The sequence below is a fragment of the Rattus norvegicus genome, chromosome 20 (genome assembly GCF_021556685.1).
Source record: "Rattus norvegicus strain SHRSP/BbbUtx chromosome 20, alternate assembly SHRSP_T2T, whole genome shotgun sequence".
NCBI lineage: Eukaryota > Metazoa > Chordata > Mammalia > Rodentia > Muridae > Rattus > Rattus norvegicus.
In genome coordinates this window covers 12,340,035-12,366,760 of record NC_141553.1, presented here as the reverse complement: position 1 = coordinate 12,366,760, position 26,726 = coordinate 12,340,035, and the positions used below count along the sequence as shown (strand labels likewise).

Below are 26,726 nucleotides of genomic sequence, written 5' to 3'. Positions count from 1 at the left end.
TACAGCTCGGTCATTCCTCTTTGGACCCATGCCCCTCCCCTCGTTCTACTTTGCTCCTAACGTGCATGGTTTCTGGGTCTGCCTCACAGGACAGCTAAGGCAGTGACCCTGCCCTTGCAAGCACTCCACCAAAACCCATCAGGAGGAAAGAGGCGGGCTTCAGGGAGCCCCGCCCCCTCCCACACCACCCCAAGCAGCCAGCAGCCTCCCACCTGCTGAGCATCCGCTGAACATCGCGGCTGGAAGCGGGGTGAGGGGGTAGAGTTTGCAGGACTGGGGGATAGGTGGTGAAGGTGGGGGGGGGGGTGCTAAAAACTCTTGGGCCAGCCTCCCGTCCCTGTTAACAGGTTGATACTAGGTGAGTGTGTGTGTGTGTTGTCTCCATGCATAGCCCCAATCGGAAGGTGCCCTTGGAATCTAAAGACGCTGATATCCAAACGTGGGGAGTGCATAGCAGGTGCAGGCAGTGCCACTCTAGCGGGCAGTCCGTGGCTGGCCAAGGCCTTGGTGCCTGGACTGTTCGAGCAGGTGGGCTCGGGGCGCTCGTCTTAAGAGGAGTCAGACGGAGCCCGCGCAGACTTCTGCAGGCCAGCAGGGGTCAGGGGCGGACCCGGGGAGGGGCCTTGGTCTTAGGCCGGGCGGTCACCTCTGTGCTCGGTCAGATCCGGCAGTCTGCTGTGAGCTGAGACCTGGTCCAGCGCTGGACGGGTAGGGGGCTCGTAAAGGGGCTCAGGCGGGCAAGGCGGGCTGCGGGGCCCAGGGGATGGGTGAAGAGGAGTCAGGGTGGAAGGGGACGGGGAAAAAGGAACTTATTAGAAAGGCGGACAGAGAGGGTCGGCTTGGAGAGGGAACTCAGGAGAGGGAACACAGGGCGATCGTACTGAAGGGGGGGCCTAGAGTCTGGAGATGTAGGGTCTCAGGGAACAGGCTGGCAGACGCGCCGCGGATCGTCCGCTCCTCCGTGAACCATGTGACCCGGGAGATAGCTAATCACAAAGTGTGGAGGGCGCATGCACGAATCCCTGGTGGGCGTAGCTGCAGGTGGAGCCAGGTGTTTGCCCCGCCCCTTGAAAGTTCCACGGCTGCGCCTCCGGCCTACCACGATGGCCGCTCATTCGGGGCGTGGTCAATTTAGGCAACCACGCCCCTCCACGCGCCCCTTGAGCTTACGCGCGGGTTTGTGGGTGTTGTAGTCTGCGTGTGCGCGACCTAGAACGCCGGCTGCTGGTTGAACTAGGTACGGGCCTGTGGGACGCAGAGCTGGGGATCCATTCTGAGTGCCTAGGGAGCCACAAGGTGCGGTCCTGTTCCTTCCGGCATCCTGAAGATGAAAGCGGACTGAATTCTATACTGCAGTCCCTGGCGCAACTGCAGAGCTCCGGGCAGGGTTTGCAGCGTGCCAAGAGCCTGCGAAGTGAGTGGAAGGCGCATGCGAGGTCTGCTGGGTGGAAGACAGGCAGAAGTCTTTAGGGTGCATAGGTACAGTAGGGTGGGTGTGGGACACGGGCTGGTATCTGTGGGGTGTCAGGGTCCTTGAGTGAATTCTGAGTATAGGCGAGGACCTCAGCGTTAAGAGCTCCGGGGCAAGGGTCTGAGTGCTGGCCGGCATCCTGGGCGCATGGTTGCAGAACCGTCGCGAGGGCAAATTCCCCGGCTGCCTGCTGGGACCTCTGAGCGCCATTTCATTCCTCTGGAAGGGGGTTCTTTTGCCTTCAAAGTATCTTCCTCAGGTCAGGAGTCACCACGTGCGCCTTCCCCAGCGGCTTTAGAGCACATGTTGCCTGCAAGGAAACCCCACTGCCCACGCCCTGTACGTGGCGCACCTCCAAGCCCCATTGTTTAGCTCAGAGGTTGTAGACACCCGGATAACTCTTTAACAACTTCCCGTTGGAACAGGTGGTATCTGCAACTTGCCCAGATGCCTATAGCTTCCAGCATCTCTGTGACAAGGATGCCTCCCAAGGCTCAGCCCACATTCCCACTTAAAACTCCCGAGGAGTCTTGGCTAATAGCCTAGGAATAAACCCTATTCTCGCGACTCCTCACCCTGTGAGTGTGCTCATTCCTAACCTGCCTGCCTTCAGTATGCAGGTTCTCGGCAGGCCATAAGGTGGTTGTGGGGCTTCTCTCAGTGAGGACAGACTAAAATCTTTAGAGTTGCTCCAGGGAGGCTAAAGGACTGGGAGTAGCTCAGATGGACTCAGCAGGACACAGACCCTCTGACTTTGCAGAGCCTCATGCATTCTCCAGGCTAGGGAGCCAGGTGTGCCCTCCAGCAAGGCACTGGGCTGAGGAAGGAGATTGATTCTGGCCATTTGAGCCCAGATAGAGTCAGCACTCAAGTTACCACAATGGGAGGAGGGCAGTGGTGCGTGGTTTTCCCCCTTCCTTAATACAGTCATTACAAGATTAAAAGGAACTTAACCGTTTTAAGATAAAACGAAAGTGCTGTTCGTTTTTTTTTTTTTTTTTTTTTTTTTTTTTTTTTTTTTTTGCCTTGATGGTTGGGGGCGCCGTGGAAAGAGTTTTGTGAACCATTGTATTCCACTCTTCTTACCCAACTGTCCCCATCTCTCATGCAGGTGCTAGGCTGGTCAGAAAGAACTGTGTAGGGTTGGGGATTTAGCTCAGTGGTAGAGCGCTTGCCTAGCAAGCGCAAGGCCCTGGGTTCGGTCCCCAGCTCCGAAAAACAAAACAAAACAAAACAAAAAAACTGTGTAGTGCCCCCTCCCCCCATGCCACCACCACCTGGGCTGTCAAGGATTCCTTTCAGTTGCCTGGAAGAGGTTGCTCTATGCTCAGGGGCATCTGGAGGCCAGGTCCACTGTGATGCCCGCAAGCCATTAGCTTCCTTCCATACTCAGTTTCAACTGTAGTGGACAGGATTCCCCCTGAACCCCCAATCTTCCCTTTGGCTGAGTTGAGCTGAGCTGAGCCTAGCTTTGTTAGGAAGAGCAGCCTGGGCTCCGATGTAGAGAAGGAGGGTATTGTGTCAGAGCTGGACATTTTGACTATGTGGGAGTGATGTTACCTCCAGTAGAGTGTCATAAACCGATGAGGGCAGTCTCTGCCTCGGTAACAGCCTGGAGTCCCCTTGGCATTCATTCCTGGAGGTGCTGAGACTCCAGACTGAAGCCACGTGCCCTGCCCGTGCAAACAAGAGTATGGACCCCTGTTTCCTTCAGCGACAGTGTGGAAGATAGATTTTTGGCTAGGACCCGGGACTCTAGGCCACTATTCTGAGTAGCAACATTTCCTCTTGCTGGCCTGTGACCAGCCCAGTAGTCACTGGAGTTGTCCTAGTAGACCTAGGAGCTCTGAGAAGTGTGTGTTTCTAAGCTCTCAACCCCTAGTCCGTTCAATGCACTTTAGCACAACCTGTGTGGGAGGCTGGCAGAGCCATGCCGGCTGCTCTCGAAGTGGGGAAGGCAGTTTCAAAAATGTTTCAAGTTTAAGCAGTGAGGCAGCTGGAGAAGGCCAAAGGGCCTGACAGTTCCTGTCAGTTCCTTTCTCTGTTTCCCAGGTATGGGGGCATTGGGCTCTTTATTCAGACCCAGGCAGTACCTCCTGGCTTAGATCAGGAAAGAGTCAGAGCTGGTTCCAGAATCTTGGGGTGGGGCTTAGGGATGGAGCTTGTGACTTTACCAAGGCTCGATTCCTAGTTCCCAGGCAACTAGGTTTTTCTGTTGAACGGGTGTGTTTATGGGGGAAGGCATGAGCTCTGTACTGGTGTCTGACGATTCTGTTATCCCCGGATCCCAAGAGACATCAAGTAAAGGTGTTCCTGTTTTCTCCGGGGGTGACCTTTCAGATGAGGGCTAATTCCCGGGGATTTTTTTTTTCTTTTTTTTTTCTTTTTTTCGGAGCTGGGGACCGAACCCAGGGCCTTGCGCGTGCTAGGCAAGCGCTCTACCGCTGAGCTAAATCCCCAACCCAATTCCCAGGGATTCTTAAACCCATACTAGGCACAGAATCCTAGATTTACCTGTATTCCTGGCTACCACGTAGCGTGGGGGGTTGCTTTAGTTTGGGCAAACGTGTTTGCCACGGACAAGTGCCAACCTGGCCAGCCCTAGCAGTACATGTTGGGGAAGGGCTTAGCACTGCCTGCACCTGCCTTGGCCCCTCTAGAGGGGTCAGTGCCACAGGCTGGACCCCCCTGAGTGCCGTGTTCTCATCCACTGTTTGTGTAGCTCTGGGGAAGTTTAAGATGAAGCGAAGCGGGGCCAGCTGAGGTGACAGAGCCTGTGTTTGTGTTTTCTCCTGCCAGGCCCCCTGCCTGGATGCTTGTTTCCATTCTCCCAGGAGAATGTGGGTCCTGTCCCAGGCCCCCCGCAGCTTCCGGGGGGCCACCCATTGCCCTAGCACCTTCTTCTCAGATATTCCTTCCTTCTGGACCTCTGGAATTCTGCCCCCTGGCTCACCCTTCCTTGTGGCTTCTAGCAAGCCCACAACCCCCTGCTTCTTCAGGGGTGGCCCTACTGTCACCGTGCTTCTCCCTTGTCACAAAAGCAGGGATTAGAGGAAGGGCTCCTGGGCACTTCTCACAGGGAGCACACACACTGAAAGCCCATGGGTCACTTTTCTTTCCTGAATCTCCGTGTTTAATAGGAACTCAGAGAACACCCTCAGTCTCAATATAGGGTTCACGGGCAGAGAGATTGGACTCCCAAAGTTCTTATATCTGGGGAGTTTTCTTTGCCCCTTGCTCAGGGCTTGAGGGTGACTCTAACTTAACCTGGATTTGCAGACACTTCCTGGAACTGGCCGTAGTGAGGAACAAAGGGAATATCAGGGAGCCTGTTGTAGAGGGGGTCCACCCTTAGCCTCACTAGCGCCTGTATACGGTGTCCAGCCTCTACTCCAGGAGTAGGCACCCCACTCTATGACAGCTCCCTTTTGGCCTACACCAATGCCTTAGACACAAGCCTGAACCACGGACCTATGACGTTGAGAGATGTGGATCTGCCCGTGAGCTGGAATAACTTGGGGTCCTGATGAGTAGATGCAGATCCTGCCTTTCTCCTATCGAGGACGACTGGCAGTACTCACCTGTACCAGAGCAGCCTCTGTCCAGGACGTAATCGTGACAAAAACACATTGAGCAGCTTGGTTCTCACATGCCCCACAGATACTCAAGACTTCCTCAGACTTGCATGGTGTGGGGGTCGGGGTCAGCATCTGGATGGGCCATCTGTGGCCGGACTTGACCTACGCTTGGGAGGAGGTCTGTAGTCATCTGAACATCAGATCTACCCCTTCCTCTAGGAGTCCTAGAGAGGACTGTGGGGTCCCTCGGATCATGTGCTCTGCCCCGTAACTCTTCTCGGAGCTTGCCTTGCCTTGCCCTTGGTAACTCTCAGTTCCTTCAGCTCCCCTGCCTCCCCTACTGACTGCCCTTCCCTCCCGTGACTAAGTGTCCCTTAGAGCCGCATTCCACTGCCGTGGGGAGGCCGTGAGTCAGATATGTTGTACTCAAAGCCACCCCAACTGACCTCCATGTTGTGTCCTGGTACGCAGCTGGTGTCCTAGCCTAGCAGACCCTCTTACCCCATCAACGCCTAGGGTTCCACTAGATCAGTAGCTCCCGACACCAGCTGAGATGAGCTGTTCTTAAGTCCTGCGTGTCCACATGCTGACAAGCCCTTGAAATGAATCGGAGGTGCTCCCAAAGGGAATTTTATTTTACTACGTAGCCCTGGCTGTCCTGGAACTCACTCTGTAAACCAGGCTGGCCTCGAACTCAGAAATCAGCCTGCCTCTGCTTCCTGAGTGCTGGGATTAAAGGCTTGCACCTCCTGGCTCCGAAACTAAAATTTTAAGTGCTGTTTATTTATTTAACGAAGCGAGACAGTTTGTTAATGGGACTTTGGTTGATATTTAAACGGGCCTGTGTGGCCGAGACTTTGCTTGAAGACTCCTGGAGGGCTAGGCTGACCTCATCTGAGGGATTAGCCTCCTGTTGGTTCTCAGGTTGGCAAAGTAGGTTGAAGAGTGGGTGTGGGGCCTGCAGCCATTCAAGGCTAACACTGGGTCTCAAGGGAAAGACTGGGAAGGAGTGGTTACCTGTGGGCTCCTTTGCTGACACCAGACTCTCTCCTTTTCCTTCCCTCCAGGTGGAGTGTCATCTTTGTTCACCAGGTCCCATGAGGACCTGGGCAACATGGTGCCCACTGGCCAGGTGGCAGAAAAGCAAGCCTGCGAAGAGCCCAGGCAGGACCGAGAACTTAAGTCCTGGCGATGGCTCGTGTTCTACCTCTGCTTCTTTGGCTTCATGGCACAGTTGCGACCTGGGGAGAGCTTCATCACACCCTACCTCCTGGAACGTAACTTCACCAAGGAGCAGGCACGTTGCTGGGCTGTGGGGAGGTTGGGGGAGCAGCAGCAGCAGCATGGGGGGGGGATTCTCGCTCAGTTTGATAATGTGGGCAGCTGAGGCTGTCGGAGACTGGGTTGGATGTGGCTTCGGCTGCCCCTGCTGCACGGAGCCCACAGAGAGCCTTGGCTCTGATTTGTGAACCCAGCCAGATTGAGCATCCCTGGGCACCATAGTAAGGAAACCTGTGCCTGCTTGGGGCCCGAGGAAGAACATAGCTGAAGGAGGGCTGACTTCTACTACCAGATGGCTCATCAGCTCCCTGGGGAGAAAAGCCACGCCCAGCCATGCCCAGCCATGCCCCACCTTGCTTGGCACCTGTTTCCAGCAGGGACTTAGCTGTTTATGTAAAGAGATTACTGAAGGCATTTTCTTCTTACTCAGGCTGTGGGGACAGAGGGTCCCATTGAAAGTCTGCTAATAAGCTTAAATCCAAGCAGACATGGAGACGGTTTGTTTTTTGAACAAGACAGGGCCGGACAGCGAGGCTCACCCTGGTTTGTAGACTCTCTGCATTTGGTGAGCGGGTGCTGTTCACCATCCCTAATAAAGAAATAAGTGTGCATAGGAAGCTTCAATAATAATAATAATAATAATAATAATAATAATAATAATAATAATAATAATAATAATAATAGAGTCCTTTTCAATTCGCAGCCAGTAGTAATGTTATAGGTGCACATGAAGACCCAAGTTCAAGCCTCAGCCCTTGCATAAAAAGCTAGCTGTGATGGGGAGGTGGAGGCCTGCAGACTCCTGGGACTCACTTGTCAGACAGTCTAGCCATTGTTCCCCAGGTCTCAGGGACAAACCCTGCCTTGAAAAACAAGTAGATCAGTCCCTGAAGGAGGGCCCTCTGACCTCCACGCGTGTGCCTACACATGTACACCCTTACACTCACAAACTCTCGAGCATGCACACACACACACGCACACACACACACACAGATTCCAGAGGCTAAGGCATTCCACCAAGCCTCACACGTCACTAGGAAACAAGGATTACAGGTACTGTTCACCAGGCCCAAGGGTGAGTCCTGTGGTCTTAGCTCTTCTGGCTACAAGGGAGGTCGGGAAGCCAGCTGTGTCCCAGGCAGTCTGTTCTTGCTGGGCCTCTGTCTTTACAGCCTATCTTCCTGCCAGGTTTCTGGAGGTTTGACCACATGGATTCAGACTCTTCATATCCAAGGCTTGTGTACAGACTGAGTGACCCAGCCTTCTTCTGGTGGTTCAGTGGGCTGAGCAGCTAGCTCCCACGGTTTGGTTCTGTGCGTGCGTGCGTGTGTGTGTGTGTGTGTGTGTGTGTGTGTGTGTGTGTGTGTATGTATATGTGTGTGTGTCTGTGTGTGTGTATATGTGTGTGTGTATGTGTGTGTGTGCGTGTGTGTGTGTCTGTGCATGTGTGTGTGTATATGTGTGTGTGTGTGTGTGTGTGTCTGTGTGTGTTTGGTTGGTTTGGTTCTTGGTCAGTCTAGGGAATACTTATTTTAGGGAGTTTGTTAGAATCCTTAGGTGTCATGGTATAGGAATATTCCAGAATACTCTTAAGAAGGGTGTATGTTGGGTTGGAGAGACTGCTCTTCCAGAGGTCATGAGTTCAAATCCCAGCAACCACATGGTGGCTCACAACCATCTGTAATGAGATCCGATGCGCTCTTCTGATGTGTCTGAAGACAGCTATAGTGTACTTATATAGAATAAATAAACACATCTTTTAAAAAAAAACATGTGGTGGGTTGGGAATTTAGCTCAGTGGTAGAGTGCTTGCCTAGCAAGCACAAGGCCCTGGGTTCAGTCCCCAGCTCTGATAAAAAGAAAAGAAAAGAAAAGAAAAAAAAAAAGGATATGTTTGTGTTTGGTTTGGTTCAGTTTGGTTTGGTTTCTGGTCAGTCTAGGGAATGCTGAATTGTAGGGAGTTTGTTAGAATCCTTAGGTGTAAAGGTATAAGAATATTCCAGAATTCTCTTAAGAAGGGCGTGTATGTGTATTGTCTGTGTGCGTGTGTGTGTGCGTTTGTCTGTCTGTTTGTGTGCACACCTAGGCATAGCAGACTTTGAGTTCCAGTTCCAGTTCATCTGGCCTGAAGTCCTCTGCTTCATATGCAGACTGACCAACTGACTGGCTGACTGACTGACTGACTGACTTTTGTAGAGAGTGTGGACTCTGTCGGTGACTTGTGACCTGGACACCGAGTTCCCTCCATTTCTTTCCTGGATGGGGGCTCCTGGCAGTCCCAGTGCAGGGCTGCTATCCTTGAGAATGGTTGCCTTGTCGCTCTGCAAGACAGGCGCTGGCCAGACTAGCCATCTTCGCAGTCTTCCCTTCCCCCGTTCCGAGTTCGTGAAGGTACTCGAGGTCTCCGTCTGCCTGGTTCTTTCCGTTTCAGCTGTGGCTATTGGGGACCGAGGTGTTTCTGGGATGCTCATGTCCCACACCTCCTCAGGACCCTGTATAGCCATCCTTCCCAGCTCTCCCTTAGACTGGGCCGTGCCACGGTTCCTGTATGCCTGTCATGCTGTGTCAGAACAGGTCTCCTATTGTGCTGTCAGCAGCCGATCCGGTGCTCCTAGGGTCAGCTTGGATGCTGCCCCCTTGCCCTGTGCCTTTCTGCATCTAGATCAGAGCTCAGCTCTGTGCTGAACAGCCAGTTAGGATCCTCCGACGCCTGGGGATTGTTGGGCAGGGCCGGGCTTAGGTGGCAGGAAGACAGCTTATACCAGCCAGTTGGCTACCTGACCAATCCTGCGTGTTGCAGAGAGCTTTTGCAGATGCCTCTTCCCCAGTAGCCTTCCAAGTGGGACTCAAGATTGCAGCCCAGCATGGAGAGAGACACCTACCCCTCAGCCCCACCCTGTCAACCCCTGAATCGAGCCAGAGTGAGGTAGAGTAGGTGAGGGTCCTCAGGTTGTTTGCAGCCTGAGTCCTCACAGGTACTAAATGTCCTGGCAGGGGTGGGTCATTGTGGAAGGGACCTTGAGTGCTTAGGTTATCGGGATTATTTGAGGTGAAACTTGATCTCTGTGAGGCACAAGATCAGGAGGCGCCATCAGGTAGGAAAGATGGAGTCTCTGATTCTCTGAGGTCTGCTTCATCAGCCGCCTGAGGCAGCCTGTGGTTGCCCTGGGTCAGCCTGCACTCGGCGTCGGAGTGTCAGCAGTCCGCCTGGGCTTGGCACATCCCTTACATACCGACCCAAGTTCTGTTTGGGGGTCTTTAATTTTCCATACGTAGCTGGCCGTGGTATCTGCTGGTTTCTTGGACCCCTGGGTCCTTTGAGTAAGGTTGGTGGTTGCTAGCGCTTGGGCTCAGTTGAATTAGCACTAGGGTGTGAGTCAGAGCGACCCGAGTCCCAGTGTCTGGGAGCCCAGGAGGACCCCTCTGTGCACACTAGCTGGATCTAAAATGAGGTCTAAGGGAGCCTCTGCCGAAACTCATCTTGGCTTAGGAGGAGATCCCAAGCATGTCCGCCACGCAGGGAGAGAGGTCAGGAAGACGTTTGGGCTTCACCGGGATGGAGGCTCTCCCTACAGAGCATCCACGGGGCATAAGGCACCTGGCTTGGCCTGCCCACACTGCCAGGGCCTTCCTTAGGCAGTGAAGAAGAATCTGAGGCAGGGCCTTCTGATACCTGCCTGCCTCAGACGGCTCTCCCCAGCGTCACACACCACAATGGGAGCCTGATGAGGGTGGGTCTTTTTTTTTTTTTTCTTTTTTCTTTTTTCTTTTTTGGAGCTGGGGACCGAACCCAGGGCCTTGCGCTTGCTAGGCAAGCGCTCTACCACTGAGCTAAATCCCCAGCCCCGAGGGTGGGGGGGGTCTTAATGAAGGCAGCTAAGGTTGGATTCTGCAGACTGCATGCTCAAACTGCCTCGTGGGGTGGGTAGAGGAATGGCCTCGTCCTCCTCCTGGCCTTCCCTCCCTCCTGTGTGTCCTCCCTAGCTGTCTGTTGTGCCCCCCCCCCCAATGCCCAGCTCCCCAATGTCTACCTCCATTATTGTCTCTTCCCTTTCCTCCTGTAATACGGACTGAGGAAACCCGCGTTGTTGTCTGCCGGCCCCTGTACTCTTCTCTATGTAGGTTTAAGATGAGGGCAAATCAGGAAGCTAGAGTAAGACGATGAACCTGTAGTGAATGGTGGCCTCCCCTACAGTTTGACAGCTTCCTGTGAGTCGTCAGGCCTAGGGCCTGCAGTTTCCCTCTGACTGGAAAAACCACCTTAGTTTCTAGGCTCCCGTAGTGAGACAGGGGCAAGGTAGACAGACTCTCGCATGCTCACCCTGCGGTGCTCCGGGGAGCCGCCAAGTGTCCTTAGTGACCAGAGCCCGCCTGTGCGCAGGTGACCAACGAGATCATTCCGATGCTGCCCTACTCCCACCTGGCCGTGCTGGTCCCCATCTTCCTGCTCACCGACTACCTACGATACAAGCCAGTCCTGGTCCTACAGTGCCTGAGCTTCGTGTGCGTGTGGCTGCTGCTGCTCCTGGGGACCTCCGTCGTGCACATGCAGCTCATGGAAGTCTTCTACAGCATCACCATGGCGGCGCGCATCGCCTACTCCTCCTACATATTCTCCCTGGTGCAGCCCTCCCGCTACCAGCGCATGGCCAGCTACTCGCGGGCCGCAGTCCTACTGGGCGTCTTCATCAGCTCCGTGCTGGGCCAGGTGCTGGTCACCCTAGGAGGCATCTCCACCTATATGCTCAACTGTATCTCCCTGGGCTTCATCCTCTTCAGCCTGAGCCTCTCCCTCTTCCTAAAGCGTCCTAAGCGGAGCCTCTTTTTCAACCGGAGCGCACTTGTGCAAGGAGCCTTGCCCTGTGAGCTGGATCAGATGCACCCGGGACCTGGCCGTCCAGAGCCCAGGAAACTGGAGCGCATGCTGGGCACTTGCAGGGACTCCTTCCTGGTACGCATGCTAAGCGAACTGGTGAAGAACGTCCGGCAACCACAGCTGCGTCTCTGGTGCCTCTGGTGGGTCTTCAACTCGGCAGGCTACTACCTGATCACCTACTATGTCCATGTCCTGTGGAAAATCACTGACAGCAGACTCAACTACAACGGTGCCGTAGATGCCGCCTCCACACTTCTGAGTATGCACTGGAGGGCCCTTGTGGGTCCCAGCTGGACCCCAGCGGGCCGGTAGTCCACTAGCCCTACCCCTTGCCCTGGGCTAGACCACCAATGTAGGCTGCCCCATCCCTCGCCCTACCCTGCCACCCTAAGTCAACCTGACTCCCTACCCATGGTTCTGCTTACCCAAGCTCAGCCGTGATCAAATGCCTCCTACCTCCAGGCGCCATCACGGCCTTCACCGCGGGCTTCGTGAACATCCGCTGGGCTCTGTGGTCAAAGCTGGTCATCGCGAGTGTCATAGCCATCCAGGCTGGCCTGGTTTTCTGTATGTTCCAGATCCCGGACATCTGGGTCTGCTATGTGACCTTCGTGCTTTTCCGTGGGGCCTACCAGTTCCTTGTGCCCATTGCCACGTGAGTGAGATGGTATGGAGGGGCTTCTGGAAGGTTCTCTTGGGGAAGCACAAGACAATGTAGGAGGCCTGACTTGTCTTGACATTCCTGGCTGTGTCTACACTGGTTTCCCTAGGCCCCACAACCCCTGTAAGGACAGAATGCCTTGCAGAAGAGCAGCTTCGGTGCTCTCCCGTCTCCCCCAATCCTTCCTGAACCCCTATAGTGTTGCTGTCAAATAGACCACCTAAAGTTGACTGGGACCCCACCTTCTCACCTGGGACACCCTCCTCCATTTCTTTACCTGCACCCGGTCCTGCTGCTTTTGACCCCCTCCCTTTAGACTTGACCCTACTTGCTCTCCCAGCTCCTCTGAACACTGCTTCAGAGCACACATATACATACATATATATATATCTGATATGTATATATCATAGGTTTCATACATCATATGTTCTTAGCATACATGTGCCTGCACCGCACACAAGACACTTGCCTTCCGGTACATGCCACTTTTACCCTGCCCACCGTCTCTTCTGGAAAGAGTTTGGGTCCTTCCTACCTCCCTGGGATTCCTAACCCTCCCTTTCTCCCTACTCCGACTGCCTTCTCCCATCCCCTGGCTACATACTCTTGCCTTCTGAGTTGAGAGCACGTTCCTGTCCCCAGTCTTCTGGAGTCAGTCTCTCTATAGGCATGTCCTGAGCCCCACTCCTGCCCCGAGTCAGCTGCTATTGGTTGGTGGGTGCACGTTGGGAGGGCAGGGCAGTGCTATGCACAGGTGTGCTGGATGGGGGTGTGGATGGGGAATCTTAGAGTTGTGGCTTAGCTCAGTCTGGTGGTGGGGGTTGTATGACTTGATACCTTGCTGTATTCCTGGGTAGATACAGGAGTCTCCCTGACTCTGTTTTTGTTTGTTTGTTTTCGGGTTTTTGTTTTTGTTTTTGCTTTTTGTTTTGTTTTTTTTTTTTCTTTTTTCCGGGGCTGGGGACCGAACCCAGGACCTTGCGCTTCCAAGGCAAGCGCTCTACCACTGAGCCAAATCCCCAACCCCGGTTTTGTTTTTTTTTTTAATTGTTGTTGTTAATGTATTTGTTTAACTAGATGGGATCTCACTGTATAGACCAGACTGGCCTGGCCTCTTCTGCCTCCTGTGCTATGATTAATGAGGTCTGGCTCTGTTCTGACCCCTGCCTTACTTGGTGAGTTTGAGCACAGTCTCTTTCTTTTTTAACCTCCCAGTTTTCAGATTGCATCTTCCCTGTCTAAAGAGCTCTGTGCATTGGTCTTCGGGATCAACACTTTCCTTGCCACTGCGCTTAAGACCTCGATCACACTCGTGGTCTCTGACAAGCGGGGTCTGGGCCTCCAAGTCCATCAACAGGTAAAGCCCCAACTTCAGTCCCGTGCCTTTGGGGGAGGGAAGCCCGTCATGTGGTCATGGTGGGGCTTCCTGGTGTGGTCCATTGTCAGGGGACACAGACCCACTGTCCCTGGAGTATACAGAGTGTGGCCCACATTTGGAGCGGAAAGTAAAAGGGTTGGACAGGCTCACATTTCCAGGGGCACTTGATGTGGTGAAGTTAGCCACTGTTTGTTTGTTTTAAATTGTTTATATAGTATTCAGCCTGCACATATGTCTATGCACCAGAAGAGGGAACCAGATCTCATTACAGATGGTTGTGAGCCACCATGTAGTTGCTGGGCATTGAACTCAGGACCTTTGGAAGAACGGCCAGTGCTCTTAACCTCTTAGCCATCTCTCCAGCCCCAAATTAGCTACTTTTATCTATCCATGTGCCCCTACCCTGCTCCTGTCCAGGTCCCAGGTTGGACCTCTGGGACTTGGAGCCCCAGGTGGCTGGGCCTATACGAGTGGCTGAGCTTTCAGCCATCTCTGAGGGGTCCTCATCAGAATGCCCTCACCTGGGCCTGTACCAATGACCTCGCATGGTCACAGCTCCTTAACTTTCATGTCCCATCCCTGTTGGTGGTCGTCAAGACCTGATGGGCCTTAAGCCCAGATTGGATGATGTCGAAGTGTTTGTGTCCAGGAGGGAGCTAGGCAGAGCCCCTTGTTCGGAGCTGGCATCGGATGGCATTGGAATACTGACCCCTCTTGGGTTGTCCTCAATTTTCTCACAACAGCCAGAGTTTTTCTTGTATCTGAGAAGCCCCCTGCCTAATCTATGATGGGGACATTGTGATGCAGTTACTGGCCAAGCCAAATGGGCTTGATAGTCACATGAGGAGGGATGTGGCTTCTAACTAGGCTCCTTAGTGACAGTCCCCGACTATAGCTGGGCAGTGTCCTAGGCAACCTAAGAAAGCCTTTGGTTTCCCTGGGCTGTGGGCCTGCAGGTTGGCATGTGTCGTGAAGGAATGCTAACCCACCAAGGGTCCCCAGTTGGCACAGCCCTGTCATTGAAGCTTGGTGTTAAGTCTGGTGGGTCAGTGAGGAGGCAGATGGAGCAGGTGCTTATGCGGCCGTCTCACTGAGAACTGGCCGCTAGTGTCTGAAGAAACCTATGAAGTGAGGGTGTGGTCTTGACATTTGAAGCTTGAACTTGCCTCCAGCTTACCAAAGTCCTTCAGCGCAGACTCCCTGCAGACTGAACCCACAACACTCAAGACTTGCCTGGCCCTTAGGGTAGATCGAGACCGAGCAGGTTATATAATTCCTCAGTACTGTCCAACGGCTCTTGGGATGACTCACAGTACTGGGTAAGGGTGTGGGGGTAGGGTTGGGCCAGGAAACAATTCACTGGCTCACAAGGGCACTAGTTGTCTCCCTCCACCCCTCCCCCCCCAGTGGAGACTGTCTGTCCTCAAAGAGTAGGGTCTCCTAAAGTGGAAGGGGCTGTCCAAAGAAACCCCAGGGGGAACCTGATTGGCCCCAGCTGTAGTGCACTTAACACGTGATTTGTCTTTTAGTCACTGACATCTAAGGATATTGTGCTGTCTCTCCCCCATCCGCCAACCCCCTCTCCCTCCATAGCTGCCTCTTGTTCAGCCTTTGGGAGCCATATGGGTGGGGCCTGACTCTTTAGAGTCTGGTGCTGTTCTGTGTTGCCTATGCCTCTGTTCTATACCAGATGCCCTGCAAAGACCCCCTTGCTAGTAATCTTCAGAGGAGTGGGGTAGGAGGCTCAGGAGGGAGGGATCTGGGTCATCTCTTTCCCGAAGGGATGGCCACAAGAGAAGTTCTCTTCTTGAGGGTGCTTGGTCAGTTCTATTCATTGGCCCAGACTGTATCCAGGGGCCCACTGAGGGGTGAGGAGTATTCTGACGCTAACTCTTGTTTCATCCAGTCAAGCTTCGAGATGTGTACTGATCTTTCTCTGGCTGGTTTTCTCAGGAGCACTGCATTTTCATAGTCAAGAGAGAGAGGCAGCTGCCTGCTCTGCCCTCTTGTGCTTCATCTTGAGTTGGGAGACAGGCTAGAACAGGAGTCTGGGCAGTGGGAGCACAGCCAAAGACCACTGAGGACCAGGGTGGAACCTGGGGACTGTGGCTAGGAGCCAACCTGGGTTTGCTGGTTTTTTTTTTTTAAAGTTGGCTTCATTCACGTCCAGTTTAAGAAACCATGCAGAGATTCGGGGTCCCATTTCTTCAGCTCCATGTCATATTCAAGGTGTTGATTTTTCAGTCAAAATCCAAAACATTTCTTCCCTTCCGGGCCCTTGGGATCTATCTTAGTTTGGGTTTCATTATTATGAACAGACACCATGACCAAGGCAACTCTTATAAGGACAACATTTCATTGGGGCTGGCTTACAGGTTCAGAGGTTCAGTCCATAATCATCATGGTAGGAAGCTTGGCAGCATCCAGGCAGGCATGGTGCAGGAGGAGCCGAGAGTTCTACATCTTCAAAGGCAGTCAGGAGAAGGGTCTCAAAGCCCACGCCCACGGTGACACATGCCTGTTCGAATAAGGCCATAGCTCCTAATAGCACCACTCCCTGGGCCAAACATTCAGATCTCCACAGGATCTTTTCTTGGCCACAACCACTCCCTTCACCTGTGGCCTGTGAATAGCTGTTCTCCCTGGAGTGGCCCCATCCTCCTGTGCACTCACGGGCCCTTGGGCTTCTTCTCAGGTGGCTGCTGTAGCTACTGCAGGCTGTCCGTGTGCCTGGGATGACTGCTGAGCTTCCAAAGCGCCGTGGGCTGTGTTCAGTCCTCTAGTTCTTCCCTAGAGGTTGTGGGAATGTAGGTTTTGTTCTCCTGGATGGGAGCCCAGAGGCGAAGCTGTGGGTTCCCAGTGGGGACCATTACTGTCCCGCCAGAAAAGTATGAGAACCCCTTTTCCTAGATTTCCATTAGTGCTTGACACACCTCTCTCCTATTAGCCATTCACACGGTTGGTTGCTTTGCAGTCTTCTCTTGGATTCACTTGGGAAACCAGAATTTCGTCTCTGCTGTCCCTTTAGAAGGCAGCAATGGTCTGATGTCTGGGACTGCCAGGGTATTCCAAATTATGTGTAGTGTGGAGACATTACCACTGGGCCTGTTGCCCTGACGTTTTGCCCATATACCTTCAGAATCACGTAAGACAATGTTAGTCAAATTTCATTTTTCACCATCAACCATAACTTAGAAAACACAAGCCAGGCACACAGGCAGTGCCAGCACTCAGGGAGCTCAAACAGGAGACTCGTGAGCTCAAGGCCACCTGAGCTGCTGCGTAGCAAGCCCATCTCAAAAACGCAGAAGCAAGAATAGAGAAATCACGGGAGGGAAGGGTTTGTTTGCTGTGGTCTCTCCTGATCGATTAATTCCCCCTTGTTCCATACCTCGTGCATCGTTTGCTCTTGGTTAGTTTCTTTGGTCTGAATGTTGTCTTATCTTTCTTACCCTCATTTCTTGCCAACTGTCTCCTTTTTGTGTTTCTGGATTATTGTCGCCGCTTGCTGACCCATTTCATGGCGGTTGCTCTAGAGAATCTTTCTCACATGATTCCAGTACCTACTGACCGCCTTTGGTGTCCAGAGGCCTTGGTGCGAGGACAGCGGTTTTGATGTAGTGAAGCAGTAGCAGAGATCAAAGGTCTCCTGGTGCTGTGCACTGAGGCTAAGGGGCGTGAAGCATTGCCTTCACAGGTCTGGCTGCTTAGGTTGACGCACACTTTGGGCAGAGTAGGAGTTCTCACTCCCGTGGTGCGCCCCTTCAGTGCAGTGGGCAGTGAATACGTCAGTACTCCAGGTGTGGTGTGTGTGTGTGTGTGTGGTGTGTGTGTGTGTGTGTGTGTGTGTGTGTGTGTGTGTGTGTGTGTGTGTGTTGGGTCCAGTCTCTGGGGATCTTTGGGGAAGCGGTAAGTAGTTGACCATGCTATGAGGGAGAGGGGAGGGAATCATCCATCTTGAGGTCTACCTATCCTGGAGCAAGGTCTGACTCCTCAGTGCCCTCTGGCTACCTGGAAGCTGGGTGATGGGGAACTGCAGTGGGACGTCCTAGGTTGGGCAAGGGTGGGGTTGCTGAACACAAAGCCCGAAGTCACCCCGACTCTCTCTCTCTCTCAGTTCCGCATCTACTTCATGTACTTCCTGACGCTGTCCATCATCTGCCTTGCCTGGGCTGGGCTGGACGGCTTGAGGTACTACCGGCGTGGTCGCCACCAGCCGCTGGCCCAGGCCCAGGCTCTGAGTCCCTTGGAGGATTCTGTGCAGGCGATAAGCCTACAGGATGGAGACCTAAGGAGACCGCAGCCCTCGGCACCACAGCTGCTCCCAGAGGATGGCAGCGTAGAAGACGGCAGGGCAGACTTGAGAGTCGAAGCCAAGGCCTGACCTGTCTTCACCTTCCTGGCTTCATCCCAGTTCAGCCGCCGGATTCCTGACTCAGTGGCAGCCCCTCCTGTGTGCACTCCAGCCTGAATCAGCCCTTCTGGGGTCCCAGTGCCTGAGACATGTGGGGGCCCCCCTGTTGCCTTTCAGGAGCCTTCAGGTTAGGCCACAGAACTCTCTCCTTAGGGGCCACCTTTTTTAACAGTGGGGCGACAGACAGCTTGTCCTTCCGGTAGCCTCTGAGGACCCTAAGCCCAGCCTACTTCATGCTTTAGCAATGGCTGGAGCCTGCTACAGACACTCAGGACCGCTCCCTGGCTTTTGTGAACCACAATGTCAGGCCACTACGAGCCTGGGTTGCCTACTGCTTGCCAAGAAGAACCTGTGTAGGGGTCAGCTGTGCCCACCAGGCTGGTCTGCCCTTTGCTCTGGGATGCTCAGGACAAATCACGTCTGCCCCCAGGGCTAGTGAGGTAGCCCAGACACCGGACAAGGTCCGCGGAGCCTGCAGGGTACTGGTTACCTGTCCTAGGCTCCTGGTGAAGCTGCCATACCTCCACTCTCGGAGGTGCTTGTTTGAATGGTTGTCTGATTTTTTAAAACTTGACATTAAAATGGAGAACTACATTGGGCTTTTCTGTTGTGAGACGCTAGAATCAGAGGACTACTTGGCGAATTCCCATCTGATGAGGTAGTGGCAGACTTCCGCCCAGTGTCCTCCCTGTCCCTCCCTTCATTCCTAAATGACTTAGTACTGATTTGTCACACTGGTCAGTGTGACTTGGCAACCCAGAGGACTGACTGTAGGTGTGCCAGCCGTGATCGGAACCGAGGTCCTAGAGAGGAATGCCTTTAGGGGCTTGCACTGGGGAAGTGTACCGTCTGAAAGCCAACAGAGTCCGCCGTGAGGTTAGACCGTCTGTGGCATGAGTACTTTTCCCCATACTTCAAACCGACCCCAGTTTGAGGAGGCTTCTCATCCCATGCTGGCCTAGCTTCCCTAGCACATAGAAGATGGTCCGTGATTGATGTCACCTAACTAAAGCGAGGATGCACACCAGAGAGAGACTAGGCCTTTGCTGTTCCTGGGTTGACTTTCAACTCCAAGGCAAGATCTGACACCCATAGGGCATATATGCAACCCCTTTTGGCTTAGAAACAAGATTCTAGTTAGGGAGGGGCTGATGGGCCAGTTGTGCCGTAGTACCTACCTGCAGGTCCACTTGGGGAAAGGCCATCTTGGAGACAGACCCTGGGCCGAGAAAGAGGCTGAAAGAGGGGCTGACCCAACACCTGCTTGTCATTACAGAGGACATCCATGCTCTACCACAGCACTTTGAAGCCTTGTTGAGGAGGGCTGGGCTCCATCCCTTCTGGGCTTGACGTAGGACACCACTGATGCTTATTTACCACAGGCAGAGATGGTGTGTGGCTACCCCTGCTGGACCAGCCCACCCCCTGTAGCCCTCAGTGGTTCCTGCAGTAGGATGGGACTTGCCGGTACTCAATCCTCTCTGGGCAAAAGCTCTCCAAACAGCACCTGCCCACCCTTGCCTGAGGCCCTGTAGCCTTCACCTGGTAACCTGGATTGGCTGAGGACAGTCACCTCTCTGCTCCTCAACCCTCTATCAGCCACCGGCTGTTCTTGGCTGGAGGCTTTGGACAAGGCCTCCTCTGTTAGGTCAGCACAGTCCCTTAGGGTAGCACAGACAGAACATGGTAGCAAGTACAAGGGATGAATCTGGGGCTGAGTAAACAGATAACACGTAAAAATTTATTTTATCCTCACGAGCGCTCGCTTGCATGCATCCCGGTGACTGTGGGAGCCAGAAAAGGGTGTCAGAACCCGGGAAACCGAAGTTAGGAATGGTTGTAAGTTGCTGGGAACTGACCGCAAGACCTCTGAGGACTCTTAATTGATGAGACATTTCTCTCTAGCCCCCCCTCCCCCACGTGATTCTGAAGTCACCACGTGGGCACTGCCGGATACCAGGGGGAGGGTACTGCCAGCACCTACACACGTCTGCATACTACATGCGTATGCCTGCACACCTTTGTGTGTAAACACACCTGCATACCCCTTTGCACACCGTGCACACACTTCTATAGACCACGCATCCACGCATGCCGCCGGACACCTGTGCACACTTGTGCACATAAGGCATGGATGGTCCCGTGCGCGTGTATTAACTGTACCCGCCAAACATGTAGGTCTACACACCCGACACAATGTGCACCTGTGTACTCACATGCACGAGTTTGCCTGTTCATGCGTGTGCATACAGGCCTGTATCCACGTACACACGACTCATCCATCCTCACCTATGCTCCCTGAGTAGGACTCCAGTTAGCAAGCGCAGGGACGGAGGCTCTCCCCGGTCTCATCATGGAGGATGATTTGCCCCTTTCGTAATAGGGAAGACAGTTTATATAAATCAAGCGTCTGTATAAAAGGTCATTTTTATTTGGTGCCTCTTTGAAATGGCTTCAGATCACACATTGTCACAGAACCAGCCCCATTGGATTGTCCCAATCCTTGGACGCAGAGCCCGAGGCAGGCACAGTGGCTTTGATTGACCACTTGTGGCCCTGAGCACACAAGTCCCTCCACAGGACAAGTGCCTTTGCGCGGCTGCTGAGAGATTTGCGGACTTCAGACTGAAGAGCGAGGACAAGGCTCTTCTTGGGCTTGGCTGGGGTTGGGTTCTGCTCTGGATGGGATCTCAGGGGTCACCAGAGAAGCCACTCTGAGTGACAAGCCCCATGTCGTGTATGGCCCTCAGGAAAAAAAATGAGCACCAGGCTGAATCTGGCCACATTCCTGGTCTCTGCCCACGGTGACAGGAAACAGGGTCAGATATGGGGTCACTGTGAACTTGGAAACCTGCTCTGGCAGGAAGTGGGGGAGTTGGGAGAGTTGGGTCCCACTCCTCAAGCATGAGGAGAGCCAGTTACCACATGGATGAGCAGGTGCCCGCCTGTACAACTGGCCACAGCCACTGGACGGTGAGAGGGGAGCCTGAACTGCCCTGTGCTCTCCCCAGCACGTGCGTGTGACTGCTCTGTGAAGTGTCTGCACAGAAAGACGCCAGGCTAGAGCAAAGTCTGCAGGTCTTAGACAGTAACTCTAGGTCATCAGCCTTCTGCCGAGACCCAGCTATGGTCCAGCTATGGTCCCGCCAAGCATGGAGGAAAAAGGAACCGTGACAGGCTAGCCAGTTCAAGTAGGAGAGGAAGGGCAGGAAGTCTACTGTAAATGTTTAAAAAAATATACTCTTTGGCTTCCTTTTATTTCTTGACGATTACATAAAATGTGAACTACACAGGGTCGTATCCTAGCCAGACCCTGGGTGCTGGCTGGATGCTCCCTGCACTGTGTCAAAGTTCTGCATCGCCTCTGTCCGCCCTCTTAGCTGGCAGAGGCCCTATTTGGAGAAAGAGGTCATGAAGCTATTCTCAATGCACAGGACGATATAGCTGTTGTGGCAGCTCTCGGCCTTCTGTTCCAGGAGCCTGCCCGACAGCAGGGAAGAGGCCTGACCTGTAACCCCAGTAGCTTCAGTCCTCCACGTCTCACAGTAGCTCTCCATCAGCCTGCGCCCACTGGGGTCTGAGCCATGCCATACGCTCTTCTGTGGCCTGCAAGGTATACAGACTGTCAGCTACCTGGAGACCTCTAGGACCGAGAAGATGGAGGCCAGTCGCCATCTTTGGGGAAAGCAGGGCAATGGGACAATGAAAGGCCCCTGCGACCTACAGGACTTAGGTCTACCTCTCAGATGTGCACCCCTCAGAGGGTATTGAGGGTGCAGCCTGGGCCAGAGGACCTCTGGGCTGGCCTTTCCTCCACTGATGAGATAGAACTGGCTTTCCTTGATGCATGCTAAGAGGGTACTTGACTACCAGGGCTTAGTCATACAGCTCATGCAGGGGCCAAGAAAACCCTTATGGTGCCTCTTGGGGAAAGGAGGTGAGGGCCCAAGTACTGTGCTAGACACAATTGTCCAGCTCCCCAAGTCACTCCTCAGAGAGCAGGGTCATTGAAACAGGAGTCTCATCTGCCAGGTGCAGAGACATGGGAAATGACACCATTCTGAGGACAGTCCAGCCGCGGGTCAATATTTCAGGTGCGTTCTATGACCAAAAGCTAAGCTTCCTTACAGGATCGGTGGCATTTACACGGCCAAGAAGCCACAGCTGATGAAGTGATCTGCTGGGGCTTTAAGGGTGCACACAACCCCATTGCTTAAACCATACGGTGATCACCCATTCCCATGTTCTAGGTCCCCTGATTTTGTGTACTGACCATTATCGGTCTAGAGGTCTTGGTCACGTCTCTTAATGCTGGGGGACCTACCAGGCTGGGTGTCTCAGGACGTCTCTGCCATCGAAAGAAAAGATGCGGGCCCCAGAGTGCAGTTGACCCTGGGAGCCGGAGAACAGGGTGTCCCAGCTGGGAGATAGTACCTCATCCTACAGGAGACACAGAAGGGACCTCAGTCATCCATCACATCGGAGAATGACCATTAGGGGAGATCACAAGAGACCAAGGAACACATTGGGCTGTGGCAGAGAGAGCCTCTTCTCCAAGCCCATCACAATGGGAGAAACCCATAGGGACCCTCCCAAGCCTGAGGCTATGTAAGCCCACACCATTGGTTCTGGAAAATACTATTGCAAGGGCCCCGAGAGTCCCAGCTCTCTATAGGAAAGACCCAGGAATAAAGTCGCATGATGGGTCCTGTGGTAGGCTAAGTGGAACATAGAAATTACTCCATGCCCCTTTGGGCTATGTGGTCAGCAGCAAGGAACCTCTAGAAATGTCCACGAAAAGGAGCCAGGGGCTCTGGGAGGGGCAGGGATCCAAGGGGCTTGGTGGGGAATACTGAGGAATAGTAAGCCCTGCTGTGAATTTCACACCTCAGACCCAGGCCCGGGTACAAATGGAGGCAGACTCTTGGCCTTCTAGAACCCTCAGGTCAGGTTCCACCCACCTTCAGGTTGACGATGGGCACAGAGCTGCGGTCAGCACGGCGTACAATGCTGTAGAGGTCCTGCAGCCTAGAGGACAGGAAGGCCCGAAAGGTGCCAGACAGCCCCACGGCTCGGGCTTGCTGGAAGCACTGGAAGTCAGCCCCACGGATACCACGCATGCCTCCAGACAGAGGGGTGTTCAGTGCCACCAGGTGGAGCTGCCGGAAAGGTCACGGATGGTCACAAGATAAGCAGGGTCACACGTGACCTTCTAGCCTGTGGCCTGCATACCCACCGGCAGAGCCCATGGAGGGATGAGACCAGTTACTTTGGTGACGACCTTCAAGCAACCCTCTCTCCTGGCCCCTCTCAGCCTAGAGCATCTGAGGCAAGTCTCAGGTACTGTGGAGTCCCAGCAGCCCCCATGATAGCCCCGATACTCCTTTCCGGTGAGCAGAGACAAGGGCCAGCTCAGCCTGTTCCACACCCTGGCTATAGAGCAACTGCCCATGCCTGGCTGCCCCACCCTCCGGAGGACAGAGACACGGCATATACACAGCCCACTGCCCTCTTGTCTGCTCTATTAAAGACTAGCAGAGACTGGCTTCTAAAGAGCTTGATTTCATCGATAACCACTAAGTCACCGGAGAAAAGCCAAGTCCCTGGCCTACATGGTGAGTAGCCCATATCAGTCAGAAACCTACCCATAGCTCTGGGGGGATTCCCTCTGTCCTGTCAGGACTGGGAGCTGGATGGTCACCCTGGACACTCACCACTGGGTGAAAGTCCTGGTGAGTATGGGCAGGTGAGGGGGAGGGGTGGGCTGGCGGCCGGTGTTCATGAGAACTGTGGTGGTGGTGGTGGTGGTGGTGGTGGTGTGGAACTCCCGGGTAAGGCTGGCGGTCCGGCAGACGTGGTGGGTTGGCCAAGATGTCATCTGCTCGCCAGGGTCGTGCCGTGGGATAGGAGTGCTCCCTCCGGGTATATGAACTGCCCTCATGAAGCTGTACCAATGGAGGTTGCAAGGCAGCTACCTCGTTGTCCTAAGAAGGGATATACACAATGCCTGGGGTAGCTCATCACCTCAGTTATCCCCTTCCTTTGTCTCTTCTGTACACTTAGGCAGGACAGGGCTGGCCCTGAGGTGGTAAGGAAGCTATACCCTGAGCTCTGGGGTTCAGGCTTGAGCCAGGAAGACAGTTTTGTCTCAGCACAGCTTCCTCAGGGATCCTGGGTACTGGTCTAACTAAAGACATACATTGTCTTAATCGGCTGTCGCATGTCGTTTGAGGTCACTGGGAGGCTGGCCCTGGAGTTGCCTCTTACCCCCTATTTGACACCCAAACCTATTTGTCCCCAAAGCACCCTCCAAAGTCTGTGATGGTTTTTACATGCTTGGACCAGGGAGTGGCATTACTGGAGTAGGTGTGGCTTTGTTGGAGGAAGTGTGTCACTGTGGGTATAAGCATTAAGACCCTTGTCCTCGCTGCCCGGAAGCCAGTCTCCTCCTATCTGCCTTTGGAACAAGATGTAGACCTCTCAGCTCCTCCAGCCCCATGTCTGCCTGGATGCTGCCCTGTTCTCACCTTGATGATAATGGACTGAACCCCTGAACCTGTAGGCCAGCCAAAATTAAATGTTGTCATTTATAAGAACTGGCTTGGGCATGGCTTGGTCATAGCAGTAAAATCCTAACAAAGACAAAGGTCCCTTGTCTGGAGATGGCCCCACTCGCTGTGGCATGGAGAGAACAGCAAAACAGGCCAAGAGCAAAACACAGTGCCCTTGAGCACAGCTAGAGGTCAACCATTTTCAACCAAGGTGACCACTGTTTAATCCTATGGCAATAAATATCAATGGGGCTTAATGGGGATCTCCAGCCCGTGCCCCGACTTCCCCAGTCAGTTTCTGCTGAAGTTCTGAGAGCCTAACTTAGTGATGGCATTTCTACTTGTTGTCATCTGTTTGGGTTTTTTTTTTTCCCCCCTTTGGAGGCCTCACCCAAGGGCCTCTGCCCACGACTCTCTTGGGAACTCCAGCCGGCTGCCTTAAAGGGGCCTCCCAGTCACCAGCTTTTTGCTGTGTGTTTTGAGTACTCAGTTTGACGGTGCTTTAATTTTTATCTGTCCTCCTGTTAATTATTCTTTCACTTCCAGCTTGCTGCGTACTCTGTAAATCCGCTCACTCCAAACTGAAAAATGAAGTTGCCCTGTGGCCCACTCCTTGCACTGCAGGGGCCCCGTCATCAACCTCCAGTCACACACAGTTGCTTCCTGAACTTCAAGTAACAATGCCGATCTCGAGGAGGCACTGACTCAAGTCCTGGCCTTCCTGTGCTCCGTGGCCCCTGCTATCCTTCTAACAGCCAAATGGAGGGGGGACGCTCCTTACCGTCCCGTGCGGGAGGGCTGTCCGGGCCTCCAGCTGAAAGACAACAACAGCAGGGGTTATTCTAGGCCAGGGCCTCTCCTCTGTAGCCCTCTTCCCACGGCCCCTCCCACAGGAAGAGGGTCCCCTGAGAACTCACCAGCACCTTACGGAAGCCATTTCTAACCCGTACGTAGAGCTCTTCCCTCTCGGCCACAAAGATGAGCCAGCCCTCTGGCACCTCACGTATCTTGTCCAACATGGTCTGGTATGTAGCCCAGATCCTTACCTGCTAGAACCCCGACCCAAGTGCAATGTGAGACCCACTGCCCAGAGCACCCAGAGCTCCCATTAAGGAGGCCAGAGGGTGACTCTGAGTAGGTATAGGGTCCCCAAGTAAGAGGAATGGAGCTTATAGTAAACGCCTTGGGGACCCTATAGTCTCTCAGACACTGAACTCTACACCCATTCAGACTGGTGGCGAAGATTTCCTGACATGCCATCTGCCTCCCCACCCCTACTCCAGATTGTCAGACCTTGGCCAACTGGACACTTACCCCAGCAGAGGCACCCATGGCTCCTGGGGGACCTGGGGGGCCAGGTGGGCCTGGAGGACCAGGAACACTGACAGCTACAAGAGAAATCAAGTTGGAAACTCCTGTCTACATGGGCAGCCCTCGGCAACCCAGATCCACTCTCCACATTCTTACTCTGTCTATGAGGGCCAGGGAATGAGGGAGGTCCTGGAGGTCCTGGAGGTCCTGGGGGGCCCTGGCGCCCCTCATATCCAATGCCAGGAGGTCCCTGCGGGCCAGGAGGGCCAGGCGGACCCCGAATGCTCTCTCCTTTTGGACCCTAGGAACAACAAAGAAGACCTTCATCGGTACCCTGTGTACCCTAGGCTGGGACTGTAATTGCTCATAGCCCCAGAGGTAGAAGTCGTCTTTAAGACCTATATAGTCCTGCCTACCACAGGGCCTGTTTTGTTAGAGATATGGTCCCAGGGCAAAGGAACAGCCCCAGATCTTCCAGTGTTCCAGTCAGAAGCTAGGCCCGTTGTTCCCTTGAGTCATCATGACAGTTGTGATGCCCCACCCCTGGGGCTGCTCAGTGCTGCTCAAAGCTAGGGACAGCAGCAAAAGAACAACCATAACACAGACACACAAGGCTAGCCTGCCCATGTGCCCACCCAGCCTCACGCTCACAGAGAAGCTAATAATGTGGGTTCTCGGGCAGCTAAGTTTACAGGGTTTGGTCTGAGTCTTTCTTTCTTTCTTTTTTTTTTTTTCCTTTTTCTTTTTTTCGGAGCTGGGGACCGAACCCAGGGCCTTGGGCTTCCTAGGCAAGTGCTCTACCACTGAGCTAAATCCCCAAGCCCGGTCTGAGTCTTTCAAGATATACAACCAAGCATGATGTGTCCCTTGACTGTGCCCAAGCCCACAGTGTGTGAACACCTATAGGAAGCCTGGTGGTGGGGTCGGGGAGGGCTTACCGGAATTCCAGGGTATCCAGGTGGGCCAGGTGGTCCAGGTACACTTGAGCTGAAGAATCCACCACCAGGAGCCCCAGGCTCTCCCCTCTCTCCCTTCCGTCCAGCATCCCCTCGGTCTCCCTTGTCCCCCTAAAATGGTTATCGGAGGCAGATGAGGGTTACAGGTCAGCACCGACCCCATGAGTCATGGGCACCTCCTTGGTCCTTGGTGTTCCCCGCCCACCCCCAGATCCAGCTCAGCTCGAACCTCCTGCTGTATCAGCCCCA

The 26,726-nt window shown here is 53.8% G+C and overlaps 2 protein-coding genes across 22 annotated transcripts in view; one reads left to right on the top strand and one right to left on the bottom strand.

Moving 5' to 3' along the window:
• Positions 1–214: 214 nt before the first annotated feature.
• Positions 215–18,253, top strand: Slc19a1 (solute carrier family 19 member 1). Of its 13 annotated transcripts, none has more exons than XR_015644687.1 (6): positions 215–250; positions 6,117–6,346; positions 10,712–11,465; positions 11,669–11,873; positions 13,083–13,224; positions 17,363–18,253. XR_015644687.1 is itself a non-coding variant. In XM_087597272.1 (6 exons), exons 2-6 carry the CDS (start codon positions 6,164–6,166, stop codon positions 17,627–17,629), a joined length of 1,539 nt encoding a protein of 512 aa, XP_087453398.1. In that variant the 5' UTR covers positions 215–250; positions 6,117–6,163; the 3' UTR covers positions 17,630–18,253.
• Positions 18,254–20,068: 1,815 nt separating this feature from the next.
• Col18a1 (collagen type XVIII alpha 1 chain) overlaps positions 20,069–26,726 on the bottom strand; it is a 159,397-nt gene continuing 152,739 nt past the window's right edge. For 4 of the 9 annotated variants that reach the window (XM_087598405.1, XM_087598403.1, XM_087598399.1 and 1 more), the window contains 9 exons: positions 26,460–26,588; positions 25,678–25,822; positions 25,525–25,598; positions 25,128–25,259; positions 24,992–25,024; positions 23,374–23,643; positions 22,621–22,818; positions 21,984–22,099; positions 20,069–21,265 (listed from right to left, as the gene is read on the bottom strand). In XM_087598405.1, coding sequence (XP_087454531.1) covers positions 21,052–21,265; positions 21,984–22,099; positions 22,621–22,818; positions 23,374–23,643; positions 24,992–25,024; positions 25,128–25,259; positions 25,525–25,598; positions 25,678–25,822; positions 26,460–26,588 — 1,311 coding nt within the window. In that variant the 3' untranslated portion in view covers positions 20,069–21,051. 9 annotated transcript variants of the gene reach the window in all.

Coding starts and splice junctions, on each gene's coding strand:
- Slc19a1 (XM_087597272.1), top strand. CDS start 6,164: ATGGTGCCCACTGGCCAGGTGGCAGAAAAGCAAGCCTGCGAAGAGCCC. Junction 6,347..10,711: donor GTAACTTCACCAAGGAGCAG/GCACGTTGCTGG, acceptor GCCTGTGCGCAG/GTGACCAACGAGATCATTCC. Junction 13,225..17,362: donor GCCTCCAAGTCCATCAACAG/GTAAAGCCCCAA, acceptor TCTCTCTCTCAG/TTCCGCATCTACTTCATGTA.